Below are 14056 nucleotides of genomic sequence, written 5' to 3'. Positions count from 1 at the left end.
CAAGTTTGTTTTATGTCTTTGTTTTCCCACTTTCAGTTGGAGAAAATGACTCATGTTTCGCAAGAAAACGCACTTACAGAAAAGTGAAGTGGGATTTTTTAAAGGGTTTAAAGTGTCATAATGAATCTATGAAACTCAGCTTTTTAAAAAACATGTGACAGCCAAGTGATAATTCTGAATAGCAAACTTGTCCTTTTATGCCCAAGCTTTGGTTTAAGGCAGGAGTGATCACATTTTTTTTTTTTTTTAAGAAGAAGAAGAAGAAGAAGGAGACACTGATTGTCACTGTTTTGTCAGAGGTCTTTGTTAGTCGGTTCAAAGATAAAACTTGGGGATCAGAGCCTAGTTGCAGAAGTTGCTGATCCCCTGTGGTTTATTCCTCCTGATGTGAAATCATGAGAGTCTTAACTTGTGATGACAGCACTTCAATCTCAGCTGATCCAAGCAAACCACAAGCATGACTTACGGTATTCCTGAGAAGTCTGGGATTTTTTGAAACCACACATCTCCAACACTTGGCCTCTGTTTGCAAATCCTTCGCTATGATTGGCTGACAACCAAGTGGGTGGATCATCAGTAAAAGCAAATATTACCACAGGGTTTGCCACTCTGTCCACTGAATTTGTACAGTTCACTTTAGGCACAGGTCAGAAGTCCTGTCTAAACCTTTTAGCACGTTAACTTTGTTTCTCTGCAGCTATGAGGACGTCTGTTGCCATGGTGATGATGTGCGTGATGATGATACATGCAGATGTGAAGCCACAGAGAGATTTCAGCCTGCAAAAGGTAAAAGGGATTTCATTAATGTGTTCCTTACTTATTGTTTATCAGGTGGCACTATCAGTGGGGGACAAACTGTGCTTTGCAAAGTTTTGGAACAGCTACTCTATTAGTGAGCCAAAGCAAACTGATCAATTAATCAGATAATTAAAAATATAAATCATTATTTTCCTGGCTCCATCACACAGATGAGTTTGAGGGAGGTCGGAGTGGCATTTCCTGTTGTAGATATGGCATAAGAAAGAAATACCTTTTGTTTACTGATTGACAGGTAACCATGATGAGATTGTCTCGCGTCTGTCAGAAGGTCACTTACCAGCCAATTTTCTGAGAGTTTTCGATTACTGTTATTTTCTACTAAGTCTACAAACTTATAATAGTGGTAAAAGGAGTCCCTAAGAAGCATGGTTGGAGCTATTGTCTTTTTTTAGGAATCTGTTCTAGCATATTTAAATCAACTATGTGTGGATGCCATTTAAAAGTGAATACTATGGTTTACAACAGTATTTACAGTTGGGTACACTGGGGGTTGTGTCATATCAAATGATAAATGTCTTTGGTCCCGTAGTTTATTTTGAGTCAGTCCCACAGGCACCACCTTGCTTCCTAAAATACTCATAATGTACCAAATTTGCAACTAAAACTATCCCATAAAAACTGTTTACTCTGTCCAATACAGTCCACCGTTGTTTTTTGTAACTGTTTATATTGTCCAGTGGGCCTCAGATTCTGAGAAATCATGTGGCCTGTGCCCAACAGATTGCGAGTTGAGAACCTACAGTTGAATGTAGGCATATTTTCACCCAATGCACACTTGATTACTTATAAATACATAAAGACAGTAATTTTCAGTAAGTTTTTCTGAAACGTATCAGAAATCTGAGCGGTGGATAAAGCCAGGTGAAATATTTGTCAAAGTTTGTTGATATAATAGATTCAAAGGTTTTTACTCAGGGTTTTGGATATCTATGAATTAGGAAACACCACCAAAAAGTGTTTACTATATATATTTGAAATTAAATGTTCTATTAATCAGGCAATGAAAAATATATATGAACAAAATGCATGTTTTGTGTGCGTGTGTGTGTTTAGTTTGCAGGAAAATGGTACCGTGTGGGCATGGCCTATGACCCTCCAGGTTTTGCTCGCTACCGAGACAAACTGAAGGCCTCGATGGGCATCATTACACCACTGCCCAATGGCAACGTCAACCTCACCATGTGGGAAGCCTCGTAAGTCTGCGTGTGATAGGGTGGCACTCAGGATCACACTGTGAAACAAACAGGCACATAGAGTGAAGCGCATGTTTGAGTAAATGAATAACCGCAGAGCTAACTGTGCCAGTGAGAGATGAGGAGAAAGATGAACGAACAGGTTTGGAGAGGGTACACACTGATTGCATCGTTTTGTCTGTGTGCTTCAGACCTGCAGGCTGTCTGATTAAAATGTACCAGTATGACAAGACCAATGTGGCTGGACAGTTCACCTACTTTAGCACACGTGAGTCTTTAAAGGTTTTATCGTGACAAAAGTAGAAGGGTGTTTGATCAATTTTGAGACTTCTTCCAAACCAATACAAACATTTGACTGCTACTGGTGCTAACAGAGAGTTTAGTTTTCAATTCAGGTTTGACAGGTTTATGAGCAAATAATCACAGTGAGCCAATAAAGAAACACATGTAACACAAGGTCATCTTTTTATATATATGTGTGTGTGTATGTATAATATGGTTTATCCAGTTTAATATGGTTAACCTCAACTAATTCTATCAAATATAGACTCAGTGTAATTGATATTCAGTTTTTTGGTTATTCAGCCTTATCATTTGTAATAATTGAAGTATTTGTAGTAATAATTTGAATCATCAAATCCAAGAGGTGATTGTGATTCACGTCTCTGTTGTCTTATTTTCTTCAGGCAACAACATGGTGAAGGATATTACAGTGGTGGACACAAACTACACTGACTATGCTCTAGTTCTCAAGCACAAGGTTTTTAACAGAGAGTACACACAGGTGGCACTTTATGGTGAGACACACAAACGGACAGGCTGCGTGAAATGTTCAAATCTGCATCTAAACCCATGAGCTCCTCGTTTGGGGTCCGCTGCAGAGAGAGTGTAGTTCATCAGTGTTCTGTCTGCAGGTCGCTCTCTGAGAGTTCGGATTGACGTCCTGCAGAAGTTTAAAGCCTTTGCTTTGTCCCGTGGTTTCCCCAGAGAGTCCATTGTGACTCCCCCTCCTGCAGGTGAAAAAGGGAGAGAAAACCCATTTGAAAATACGAAGCGTATAGTATGCATACAGTTTGTACCTGCAGATAATGTGCCAGTAGTTTGCCAGTTCTTATTTGTATGTTTTCTTGTCAACAGATAACTGTCCACCAACAGGATCTGGACCTTAGGTGAACTGATTTTCTTTTTTTTGAAACATGAAAATCCGAGGAGTTCATTGTAAATATGTGTGAATGACCTCTTCCCAACTAATCTCCAGTGTAAATGGATCTCTTTTTCTCCTTGTAGGTTTCCTGCTTTGGTTGTGAAGAAGGAGCCCTGATATGCTGCTTCGGCTCTCAGCATTTATTATGAAGTTACCAAAAGAACTACAAAGATCATAAGTATCAAATATTGCTGATGGAATTTTTACATTAAGTTCTATCTATGCAGTTTTACATGTATTTTTTTCTTTTCCATCTTTCCTCTATGTTGACATTGTTAAATAAACAAAAAGAAATTTGTCCACATGTTCATGTACATTTTAAGGATGGGATTCCACACTTCTTTGAGATGTAAATGATATGAAAATTCCCCAGTTTCCACACAATAAAAGGGAGACATTTTCTGAAATTTGCCAATCTGTGTGATCACGTTTGTTCTCTTGAAAATAAAATTTGCTGCAGATACTTCAGTGCTTTTATGTAATATTTTTCTACACAGAGTTAATGTTTTACTGAAGTGAAGAAAATGGTGTTATCCGTAGTTCCCATATTACTGTATTCAATCTGAAAATGATTTGTTGTGTTGTGTTGACAGTTCAATAAACCTCCAGACTGGAAATGTATTTATGTTAACAGTCTATAGCTGTAACATGTGTTTGTGTTTGTTTTGCACACTTGAAGTGGTGTAAAAGTAACAGAATAGAAGAACAGAGTTTTTTGTGCTAATCCGACCCAGATTCCAGAATGAACACAAGGAGGAATCAGTGATTGCTGATTTCAAAGCTATGCAACCTAATATAAAGCCTAATACAAAGAGAAATTTAGATTAAGGCAACTCTCATGTAGAATGATCATGTTTGGTTGTATCGAAAGCTGCTTTTCCCTCACTAAACAACTGTAAAAACCTGTATTGATCAGCCCAATTCTGAAGTCCAGCGATTTATGTCTGATTACTTGACACAACAAACACGTTCCTCTGGATAGACACAAAGGAAAAGATAGAGATCCTCAGAACTTTGCTCTCTCAGTTGAGTATTTCTCAAATGTTGTGGGTGGGAATTCACAAAACCAACATAGACAAAGGGTGTCACTTTAACCCAGAAATTTGGGACTAGTGGTAATGGGCAGAAGCCCCAATCTTAGAGACAGAGGATCCCTAAGGATGCTGAGAGCGGTCTGTCTGGTGCCTCTGCTGGGCCTGGTGTCGGCCTGGACCCCCCAGGCGGCCCCTGTGATGGAAAAAAGTCCAACACTCACACAGGAGAAGTTTGACTTGAAGCAGGTGAGTCACTGTGATACATGTCTTACAAGTGTTCGTGGTTTAAAATGGTCTGTTGTTGGAATTGTAAAATAACCTATTCATAACAAAGACTGTCAGTTTTTCCTTTAAATAAATGTTTTTCATTGGGCAAATTACGTTTATTCAGATATTTTTGTCACTACAATCTCATTTTTGCAGCTCCTCTGTGCAAACTTTATGTTTTCTTGTTGTAAAAAAATTATAGTTGGAGTTTCTCCCAAATCTCTGTAGATTGTTGCCGTCTTGGTTTCACATCAACCCACATTCAGATGTTCTGATGTGCACTAAATATGTGTGAGTTCCCTGCAGTTTATGGGGAGGTGGTATGAAGTGGCGGTGGTCTCTACCTGCCCCTACTACATGCAACGCAAGAGTGGAAACCCTGTCATTGTCGCACTGGACCTGAAGAATGTCCCGTCTGAGCGAAATTTCACAATGACAGCTTTCACCTTTGGGTCAGATTTGCATGTTTGTTGCTGGACACACATTTAAAATCATGTTAAAACCAAAAATAAAAGCGCTGATGTGTTTGTGTGTTTTGGTGGGTTTGCTTGCAGGAATGGCTCCTGTCGGGAGACCTCCACAGATTATAGTTCTACAAACTTTCCAGGACGATTTTTCCACCACGTTGCGAGTATGTTGTTTCAGCATTCCCTCTTGTACGTCCTTTTCATGTCTTACATGTCATATAAAAAAAGGTTTCTCCTATCTTAATATGAAATTCCTCTCTGCAGGGTTTGGAGCCGATGTTGATTCCTCTGTGGTTCATACCAACTATGATGACTATGCTATGATATTGCAGTTGAGCACAGAGAAACCTTCCGGAAATAAAACAACCACAGTCAAGCTTTATAGTGAGTGAACTCTTAAATAAATCCATTGCGTCTTCAATACATCAACTATGTGGGTTAATTTAATCCTCCCGCCTTGAAGCTCCTTTTCTTGGGCCTGGCTGTATTTGTAATAAATATACAACAGTGGCCAACATAATATATTGTCTTAATTTGTCTTAAAATTGAGGCAGCTTTAGTGTGCTCGATTGCTGTGGCATCATAATTGGTTCCAGTTGAAAATCCTCAGTAACTTGAATGCCATGACCGTTTTTGGCCTTACATTTGAGGTGCTGTAACTGACCAGTGGAAAGAAAAATAGCAAAGAGCTCAGGAGATAAAGTGAAATGATCAGATAATTGTCTTAAAACAAAAGTCAAATGACTGTATCAACATAAGAGACCATGGCTTCAGTCATTTTCAAGCTGAGGAGTTTTTGTCCATTGTTGATTTTAATATAAACTATATTAGACAAAATCTGTGTGTGAAAATACTTTTAAAGGTTTATATGAAACAAGTTTTAGTGGTCCGTATTAAGCTGGTCAATTATTATCATTAATGCTCAGGAGCTTCAAATTAACTTGAGGTGAGGTAAATCTGACAAATACATACTATTTGAATTATTTCAGCTCTATGATGAAATTATCTCTTTTTATGCAGCAGTGATATAGGAAAACGTTAAGAATTAAAACAAAGGCATTGAAACCAAAAAAAAGCTAAGAATCAAAACCATTTAAATAGAAAGTTGAACAAGAAGGTCACCTGGATAATGCAACTTTATCACAAACTACACTGATTACATAGGACATGGAGCAAATTTGATATTTTCTGTTTATGTCACTCCAGAATTGATAGAAAAAATAACATGTTCATATCTAAGAAAAGATATCACCAACTTCTTCTCAGGTCGAACTAAGGATGTGGATCCTCCTGTGCTGAACCAGTTTAAAACATTGGTCAGAAAACATGGAATGAATAATGATGCCATCATCATCAACCAGCACAGCGGTACACAGTCATTCTCTGAGGACGTAAAATGATCTTTGTCTTCTCTTGAACTCTTAGTATCAGCTGTAGTTCATCTTATGAAACTAAATCATTTTGATCGATATGTTTTAGGCTATATCATGTTGCCATAATTGATGATGATTTTACAGCTACGTTTATGGGGATATATATCTTTATATTTTGTATTTTACATAGCTTATGTATTCAGAATTTTTCATTTAAATAATTTTCTTTAATTTTATTGAGCTTTTTCCTTTTGATCAACATTCCCTTAAGTATGAATCTGGAGTTTTGCACGAGTCACATTTTCAATAGCTTTTTGTGACACAAGACGACACATGAGCAATAAAAAACAAAAAACAGAAACTCCCCTCCGTCTGCATCTTTCTGTCTTCAGGTGAGTGTGTCCCAGGTGGACAGGTGAAGGAGCCCGCTACTCAGTCTCAGGTACCTTTTTCCCACTGTGATGAGCTCAAAGCCACACGTATTTGTATATTTGAAGCGTCATCAGTCACCAATGGCAGCCTTTTTTTGTCTATCATTCAGACTTTTGTGTCCAAGAGGTCAAAAAGAAATATGCGGCCACCAGTGACAACTGCAGAAGAAGTGTACGCTGATATCTGATCAGGTGAAATGACAGCTGGCTCAGTGTTTGACTTTCTAATGCATCAACAGAGATATTTCTGGTTTGCATTTATAGTTTTTTTGTTGGTTCGAAAACATTCTCCACTCTTCATATTCTGACTCAACCAGCTGGAACTGAGTTCAGCTCCACTAGATCAGGAAAGTCTGAAAACTTGTAAGTCTAAGAATAATTAACCATTTTTTTTCAGTTTCAAAGAAATACTGAAATGACTCATTCTGTAGTTGGGCGCTGAAAGCTCTGAAGTATAAGACATCAAACAGCAACAAACTGTGTTAATATGCTATTTAAATTCTAGATGTCAAAATCATAACACATACTGTATGCTTTCTGTTACAGGATGAGAGACCATGTAATGTGGAGAAACTGAAGAGGAGGATCATGATACAGACATGTTCATCCTGTTTACTTGAAATCAGCTGAGAGTCACAAGTGTTTTCTTAAACAAATAAAAACAATATGTATTAGTATGGTATTTGAAATTCAGAGTTTGTGTTTTTTCATTTTTATTTCCAGGTGACATGAAACCGCTGCATAGCACCATGCAAAAGTCTCAAGTCGGACCTAATTATTTCATATTTCTTTTTTAAGTTGTCTCTTAATGGTCGCTCATCCCTTCACCTGGGTGTCTTTTTTTAATGGTTGAACGATTTGTGGGTTGGTGTTAAATTTGTTAATAAAAAAAATAAACTGACACAAAAGGAAATTCTTGTGAAAGGGTCTTAAAATGGGTCTTGCTTCTTACTTTGAGGCAAAATTTAAAGAAATGAGAGATGACTTAAGGACTTTTGCACAGCTCTGTATCTTGTACTCCTTAAAGTACATCTTGCACGTCTTAGTCTGTACCTTAGACCATTTCAAACATGTGATACTGGCTGATGATACATAGAAATTGTTACAAAAATTGGGAATTCTAAGGACTTTATATATACATATAATATATATCGCTTTTTATTAAAGTCTCATTGCCTACATAGAAACAGACTACTTTTTCATAATGTACCAACATTTTTTCACTAACTTGTTATGTTACCAATATAATTAATCACTAATCATATATAAAATAAAGAAGCTTGCTATAATAGTATAAAGAGTAGTGGCCATTCTGATTAAGGCCACTCGTTAACGTTCTAATTCCATCTGCCATATTCTTTGCATGAAAGGCTGATGTTTTCAAAGCCAAGCGTGCCCCGCCTCGTGTGAAGTGGAGGGACGGGGGCCTGCTGGTGTTTTGTATTTGACCTGAGCTGACTTAACCAGCCCATCATGAGTAAACTGAGTATGACTTATTCTCCAAGTATATCAGATCAAGTCATAGAAAAGAAGACACTCCGTATGACTCACCTGAAAAGTATAATCTACATTGGTGCTCAGTGGCTACATTACCGGCTGGAAAGTCAAACTAACAGCCAAACATAGAAAAATCTGATTTGAAAAAAGTAGAAATAACAAAAAATACATGTAAGTATGGACATACACACTAAATTCAGGGAAAAGTAGCACATACTTGTTACTGATTACTTGCTTAAAAGTATTGATTTGTTGATATTGCTACAATTCTGAAGTCCAATGATTAAGTGGTCAGCTGTCCATGCTGGCAAGTCAAACTGCAGGGAGAGACAAAGAGAGGCAGAACTTTGCTCTTTTGCTTGTTTATTTTTTACTTGGATGTGGGAGTGAGGACACACAAGGGTCACAGCACACATAGCCCATAACGGTTCAATGCCCTGTTTCCTTCTCAGTTATCAAAACGGGTTGATTTAGCGTCTCAGACCTCAGGGACACTGTCAGAGACGAGCAGACAGACAGTTCTGGCAGGATGCAGATAGCAGTGGTTCTGGTTTCTCTGTTGGTCCTGGGATGGACCCGGACCCTCCAGGGGCTACCAACACTCCCAGATCCTCTTTATCCCACACAGGAGAACTTCGATTTGGACAAGGTGAGAGGGTGAGCTTGAAGGTTGAGTCCTGCATGTAATTTCAGACATTCATGTAGAGAGATAAACAGCTTCTATGCTCCCATAGCAGCACAGCAGTTGCGAATAACTCAGTTTCAAAGCCAGTAAACACCGCTTTGTCAGCTTATAAAGATATTTGGTGAGTCTGAGTGTTTTCTGTTCTAAAGGCCACTTTAAAGGGCAGATTTGCAGTCTTAAATTTCAGAAATTGTTCGGCACTAAGACTTCTGTCAAACGTGTGTTTATGAGAGGCATCTTTAAAATTAACTCAACCTTTGAAAATCAAAAAAATTATTTTCAATTATTTTGTTTTGTAGCTTTGAACATTTTTATAACATTGTAACCTTTGAAGCAGCTGAGTCTGTTTCAGCAGTCAATGTTTTTTTTAATGCTATTTCTAATGCTATTGACACATCTCCTTGACAGTTTTTGGGAACGTGGCATGATGTTGCCTTCGCGAGTACATGTACCCATTTGCAGCGTTACAGGGGAGATTTAGCCATAGGCAAACTGGTGCTGCAGAGAGCTGCCACTGAAGGAAAGCTCAAGATGACCCGGACCTTACTCAGGTTTGTAATAAAATGCTGTTGAATTCCCAGCTGAGGGACCTTTGTTGCACGTGTCACCACTTTTATGTTGTCTTTCTTTATGGTCTCGCGTTGAGCTGTCTAACAAAGGCAAATACTTGCAAAATAAAATTTGATTAAAAAAATAGGATAAAATCTCACATATGAAGATCACATGTATTTTTTCCTCTCAGTGAACAACTCTACTTCTGCTTCAGTCATTCTAAACATTTTCATCCTCAATTAAGGAACATTATTTTAAGAGAGGTTATGAGAAACTAGAAGAAAGCAGAATTTGTGTATGCATCTTTTTCCAGAAAAGTCAGGGCACTGTATCAAATGTCCATTACAAAAGAATACTGTGATTAGCATTTCATTTAAACCTGAAATTTAGTTGAATAGATAAGAATCAAAGCAGAAACTTTTGAAAAATTTAGTTTCAAATGAGCTAACCCAGACTGCTGTACCTTGACCTAAGTTGAGCAAGAAATTCTGGATGCAGATCAAAATCAAGAGTTAATAACTTCTAGGCCGTGATCCACCTTTCCATAAAAAACAGACAAACAGATGTAGAGGCATACTATTAACACAATACTAATGCCTTGTTGATTTAAATTCACAATTATCATTAATACTCCTGGAACACACAGATATTGAGTCTTTTTTATAGGTTGTTGGACTGTGAGCACTTTCAGTACATTTTGATGCCCAATTCGCCATATAATGATGGGAAGATTTAGATGGGTGCTGCATCAACTGTGATTAAAAGGAGGAACACAAATTTTTTAATTGCTTTGTTCCACCACTAAGCTGTGCTGTTTGTATGTGTGTGCAGACGTGGAACGTGTAAGGAGATAACTGGGGATTATGAGCTGACCACCACACCAGGACGATTCTTCTACCACATTGAAAGTATGTTTTTCTTTCAGTGTCACAGCTCTCTGTTCAGTATAGAATATACATCATATATTACATAGTCTGTTATATATAAACGGATATTACGACCCTTTCTGTGTTTGCTCTCCTTTCTGCAGAGTGGGATTCAGATGTGGATGCTTATGTGGTTCACACAAACTACAACGAGTATGCCATAGTGATTATGAGCAAAAAGAGGTCATCGGGTGATAAGAGCATCTCAGTCAAGCTTTACAGTGAGTGTCAGATTCCCATCGGTACAACTGCATGTTTCACCGTTTTTTTTCTCCTCGTCTCTATTAGTCCTTGAAAAAACAGTAATCTTAGTCTTTGGGGAGATTTGTTTAACACACAATCTCCACCTAATTTCTGTTGGATAAACCACAACACAAAAAGCAAACCAGGATATTTGTATGTTCTCAGGTAGTACCATTTTTTAACACTGTATTTAGTATAACTTTCAGTAGATGTTAAAGCAGACCATATTAGGTGCCTTTAATTGTATTTGAGTCATTGTTAGAGTGACTATAAGGAGAACTGGAGAGCATATTTCTGCCATGAATACCTCAAAGTTTTCTTTGCACAACTCTGTCTTCCTCAGGTCGAACTAAGACTGTAAGACCGACTGTGCTAGATGACTTTAAAACACTGGTCAAACAACAAGGAATGAGCGACGATACCATCTTCATTAAAAAGGACAAAGGTACGGCCCACTGTATAGCCTATAACACAAACACACACTTTAACCACACACAGACACAGATATCAATATCATCCTGAGACATTTGTCTCATATTTTCATCATCCTAAAATATTATGTTTTTGCTGTATGCTGCATAAAACAAGAAAGATCACAACACATTAATATAACAACAAAAAGATTATTGAAGAAAATGTAAAGGTTTTCATTTGTTCTCTGTGTAGGTGACTGTGTTCCTGGAGAGCAAACCGTGACAGAGCCGACAACTAAACCTGAGCCTCAGGTAGCAACTAATGTTATGTATAACCAGAAATATTTTGTTCTGACAAAATGTTTCAAATGTTTGTGAATGAAAATGTATATTTAAACATAATCTATACTCTTTATTTTTATTTTATTTTATCATTTTTTCATTAAAAAAAGTCATGACAGTGGCAACAAAAGGCTGGAAAAGTAAGTGGTGCTAAAAGGAAACAGCTGGAGGAACCTGTTGCGGCTAATAGGTTAACTAGCATGAGGTCAGTAACATGATGGGATATAAAAAGAGAACCTTGGAGAGGCACAGGCTCCCAGAAATGAAAATGGTCAGAGTTTGAGCAATCTGCAAAAAACTGCAAAAGCAAATTCAGAATAATGTTCCTCGATGTGAAAGACTTTGAATAATCCATTCATCTAGAGCAGAATCTGGAGATGCAGAAAATCAATCTTGGATGACTTCAGCGCACTGCACTGAAAACAGGCATAATTCTGTCATGAAAATCAGCGCATGGGCTCAAGGCATAGTTTGTCATTCAGAAAACTCCATCCAGATGTCTTTTTCAGGGAATGCTTTGTATATGTCAGCAAGACAGTGCTGCGATAGCTGGCTCAGATTATTCTTGCAAAACTGAAACAGTTATTATTCTCAGTTATCAAATTGTCTAAAAGGGAAGGGTGGTAGCTATGCTAAGAGTGGCTCGATTCCAACTTTTTTTTTAAGTTTGTCTGGCATCAAATTCTACATTTCTTTAGATTTACCAGTGCAGCTGGTCAGTGAACAAACTGATCAGTGTTTATGAAATAAAGACTCAACAAATAATTGATTAATATTTATTACATTTTAGAAAATGGCATTTATATCTCTGTGCCTTTACAAACATGTGATTTATACACTCTTATACGCTTTAGCTTTTATTGTATGACTGAGTATAAGCAAACTACAAGGTCATCAGTGGATAAAAGTAACATTAACAGGTTATTTACATTCTGTTGATGCAAATTGCAATGTTCTTGAGAGAAGAAACAACTTTACATGCAGCTATACAAAAATGAAGCCACATGTAGTCTATTAAAAGGTTTTTGAATTATGTGCGGGTACATTTTAAATAATAAGTTTAAATATATCAGTATCAAATGCTATGTGTCCTTGTGATGCAGCGGGTGAGGAGAAATGTGGTGCCCTCTTTGGAGCTTGCAGATGTGGAGGGCTCTGGTGATCAGACCCCTCTTTTCAATGGAACCGGTAAAAGATCAGCTCCCTCAAAGCACAAACTAAATACACTTAAATACCATTGTGCAGCTCAAGTCAGTCATATTCAAATGAATATATTTTAATCAGAAATCCAGTTCTGATGTAACTAATTGGCATTGTTTCTTATGTTCCTTCTCACTCCATGTGTCTGAACAGTGGCCTGTAAAGAGGCACCAGATACAGGGCCATGTTTTGGAATACACCAGCGCTACTTCTACAACTCTTCCTCAATGAGCTGTGAGCTCTTTCAATATGGAGGGTGTTTGGGCAATCAGAATAACTTTGAGAGTGAGCGAGAGTGTCTGCAGAGATGTCGCACAGAGGGTAAGGAAATAAGAAATATCTTTATATGTACATACATACACTTCAATGTTTTGGAAAAGGTGTTTTTCCCACTTAGTGGCTGCGGTGTACAATAGACAACCAAAAATATTCCTGCAGGACACATAAAAAGAGTATTTCCTGTTGTTATGGTTTGGTGTATGTCTTTTGCATCTCCAGCTGTGTGCCGTCTGCCCATGAAAGCCCAGCCCTGCACAGGGCAGCCACCCATCTGGGCCTTTGACTCCTCCGCGGGTCTATGTGTGCCCTACAAAAATGGCTTCTGCCAGGGCAATGCAAACAAGTTCTACTCCAAGGCGGAGTGTGAGGAGTACTGCGGGATGGTGAAAGATGGTAAGACAACAGAAGAAATATGACAAAATAGAAACATATACAAAGGTACTGCATGGAAAAGCCACAGACCAAGCTGACCAAGAGAGTACAGAGAAGAATTTTGCACTCTGACTTGCATGATAAAAACAACAACTGCACCTTGGATGTATTGCACAACTTTTTGTCCTATTGCAAAGAAAAAAGAAAAGAAGAAGCCCAGCCTTGCCAAGTATATATGCTTTACCACATGCAACACAAGCATTGCCTTTATTTTGCTCTTTTACAGAGGAACAGCTGCTGTTGTCAAACTGAGTGAGGTGAAGAAACACGACCACTCATCGGAACTCATTTTACAGAGCTGAGGCATAAACCAGCACTGTACAAGATGCACAACAATGAAAGTATCTTTTATCATCAGTGATGTCGTATCACACCAGATAATCAATAAAAACCCTTGACTCTCTGGTTGTCAGGCATTTCTTGTTCAACACTGACACTTATGTTTGTTGATATTGGATTCTAAAGACACAGATGCTGACAATCACAGATGCAAATAGAGTCATACTATATATTGTTCAGACATAACAGAGGTTTTGATACTGTCACACTGCAGTGATGAGCTGTTTGTATGAATAACACCGGCCAATTTACCTATTTTTCAAGGCTGTTCAAAGTACTGATGGTTACACAAAATATCATCGATCGATGTTGTAAACATCTGCAATGAAATTGCAAGAAAGAGATTTTTCTATGTCTGTT

General features: G+C 37.9%; 3 protein-coding genes across 3 annotated transcripts; all 3 read left to right on the top strand.

The window, feature by feature from the left end:
- Positions 1-600: 600 nt before the first annotated feature.
- Positions 601-3837, top strand: ptgdsa (prostaglandin D2 synthase a). Its single transcript, XM_072372081.1, has 7 exons — positions 601-786; positions 1873-2012; positions 2204-2280; positions 2699-2809; positions 2927-3028; positions 3150-3181; positions 3300-3837. The coding sequence occupies exons 1-6, from the start codon at positions 700-702 to the stop codon at positions 3179-3181; spliced, it is 549 nt and encodes a 182-aa protein (XP_072228182.1). The 5' UTR covers positions 601-699; the 3' UTR covers positions 3300-3837.
- Positions 3838-4334: 497 nt separating this feature from the next.
- LOC140277515 (protein AMBP-like) lies at positions 4335-5376 on the top strand. Its single transcript, XM_072372583.1, has 4 exons — positions 4335-4496; positions 4824-4969; positions 5072-5148; positions 5249-5376. The coding sequence occupies exons 1-4, from the start codon at positions 4335-4337 to the stop codon at positions 5374-5376; spliced, it is 513 nt and encodes a 170-aa protein (XP_072228684.1).
- Positions 5377-8696: 3320 nt separating this feature from the next.
- LOC140276655 (protein AMBP-like) lies at positions 8697-13760 on the top strand. Its single transcript, XM_072371439.1, has 10 exons — positions 8697-8934; positions 9379-9521; positions 10354-10430; positions 10553-10669; positions 11035-11136; positions 11358-11416; positions 12550-12634; positions 12800-12967; positions 13145-13318; positions 13584-13760. Exons 1-10 carry the CDS (start codon positions 8815-8817, stop codon positions 13607-13609), a joined length of 1071 nt encoding a protein of 356 aa, XP_072227540.1. The 5' UTR covers positions 8697-8814; the 3' UTR covers positions 13610-13760.
- Positions 13761-14056: the final 296 nt, after the last annotated feature.

The sequence above is a fragment of the Leuresthes tenuis genome, unplaced genomic scaffold, assembly GCF_036924035.1.
Source record: "Leuresthes tenuis unplaced genomic scaffold, fLeuTen1.0.hap1 SCAF_19, whole genome shotgun sequence".
NCBI lineage: Eukaryota > Metazoa > Chordata > Actinopteri > Atheriniformes > Atherinopsidae > Leuresthes > Leuresthes tenuis.
This window is presented reverse-complemented; position numbering and strand designations above follow the sequence as displayed.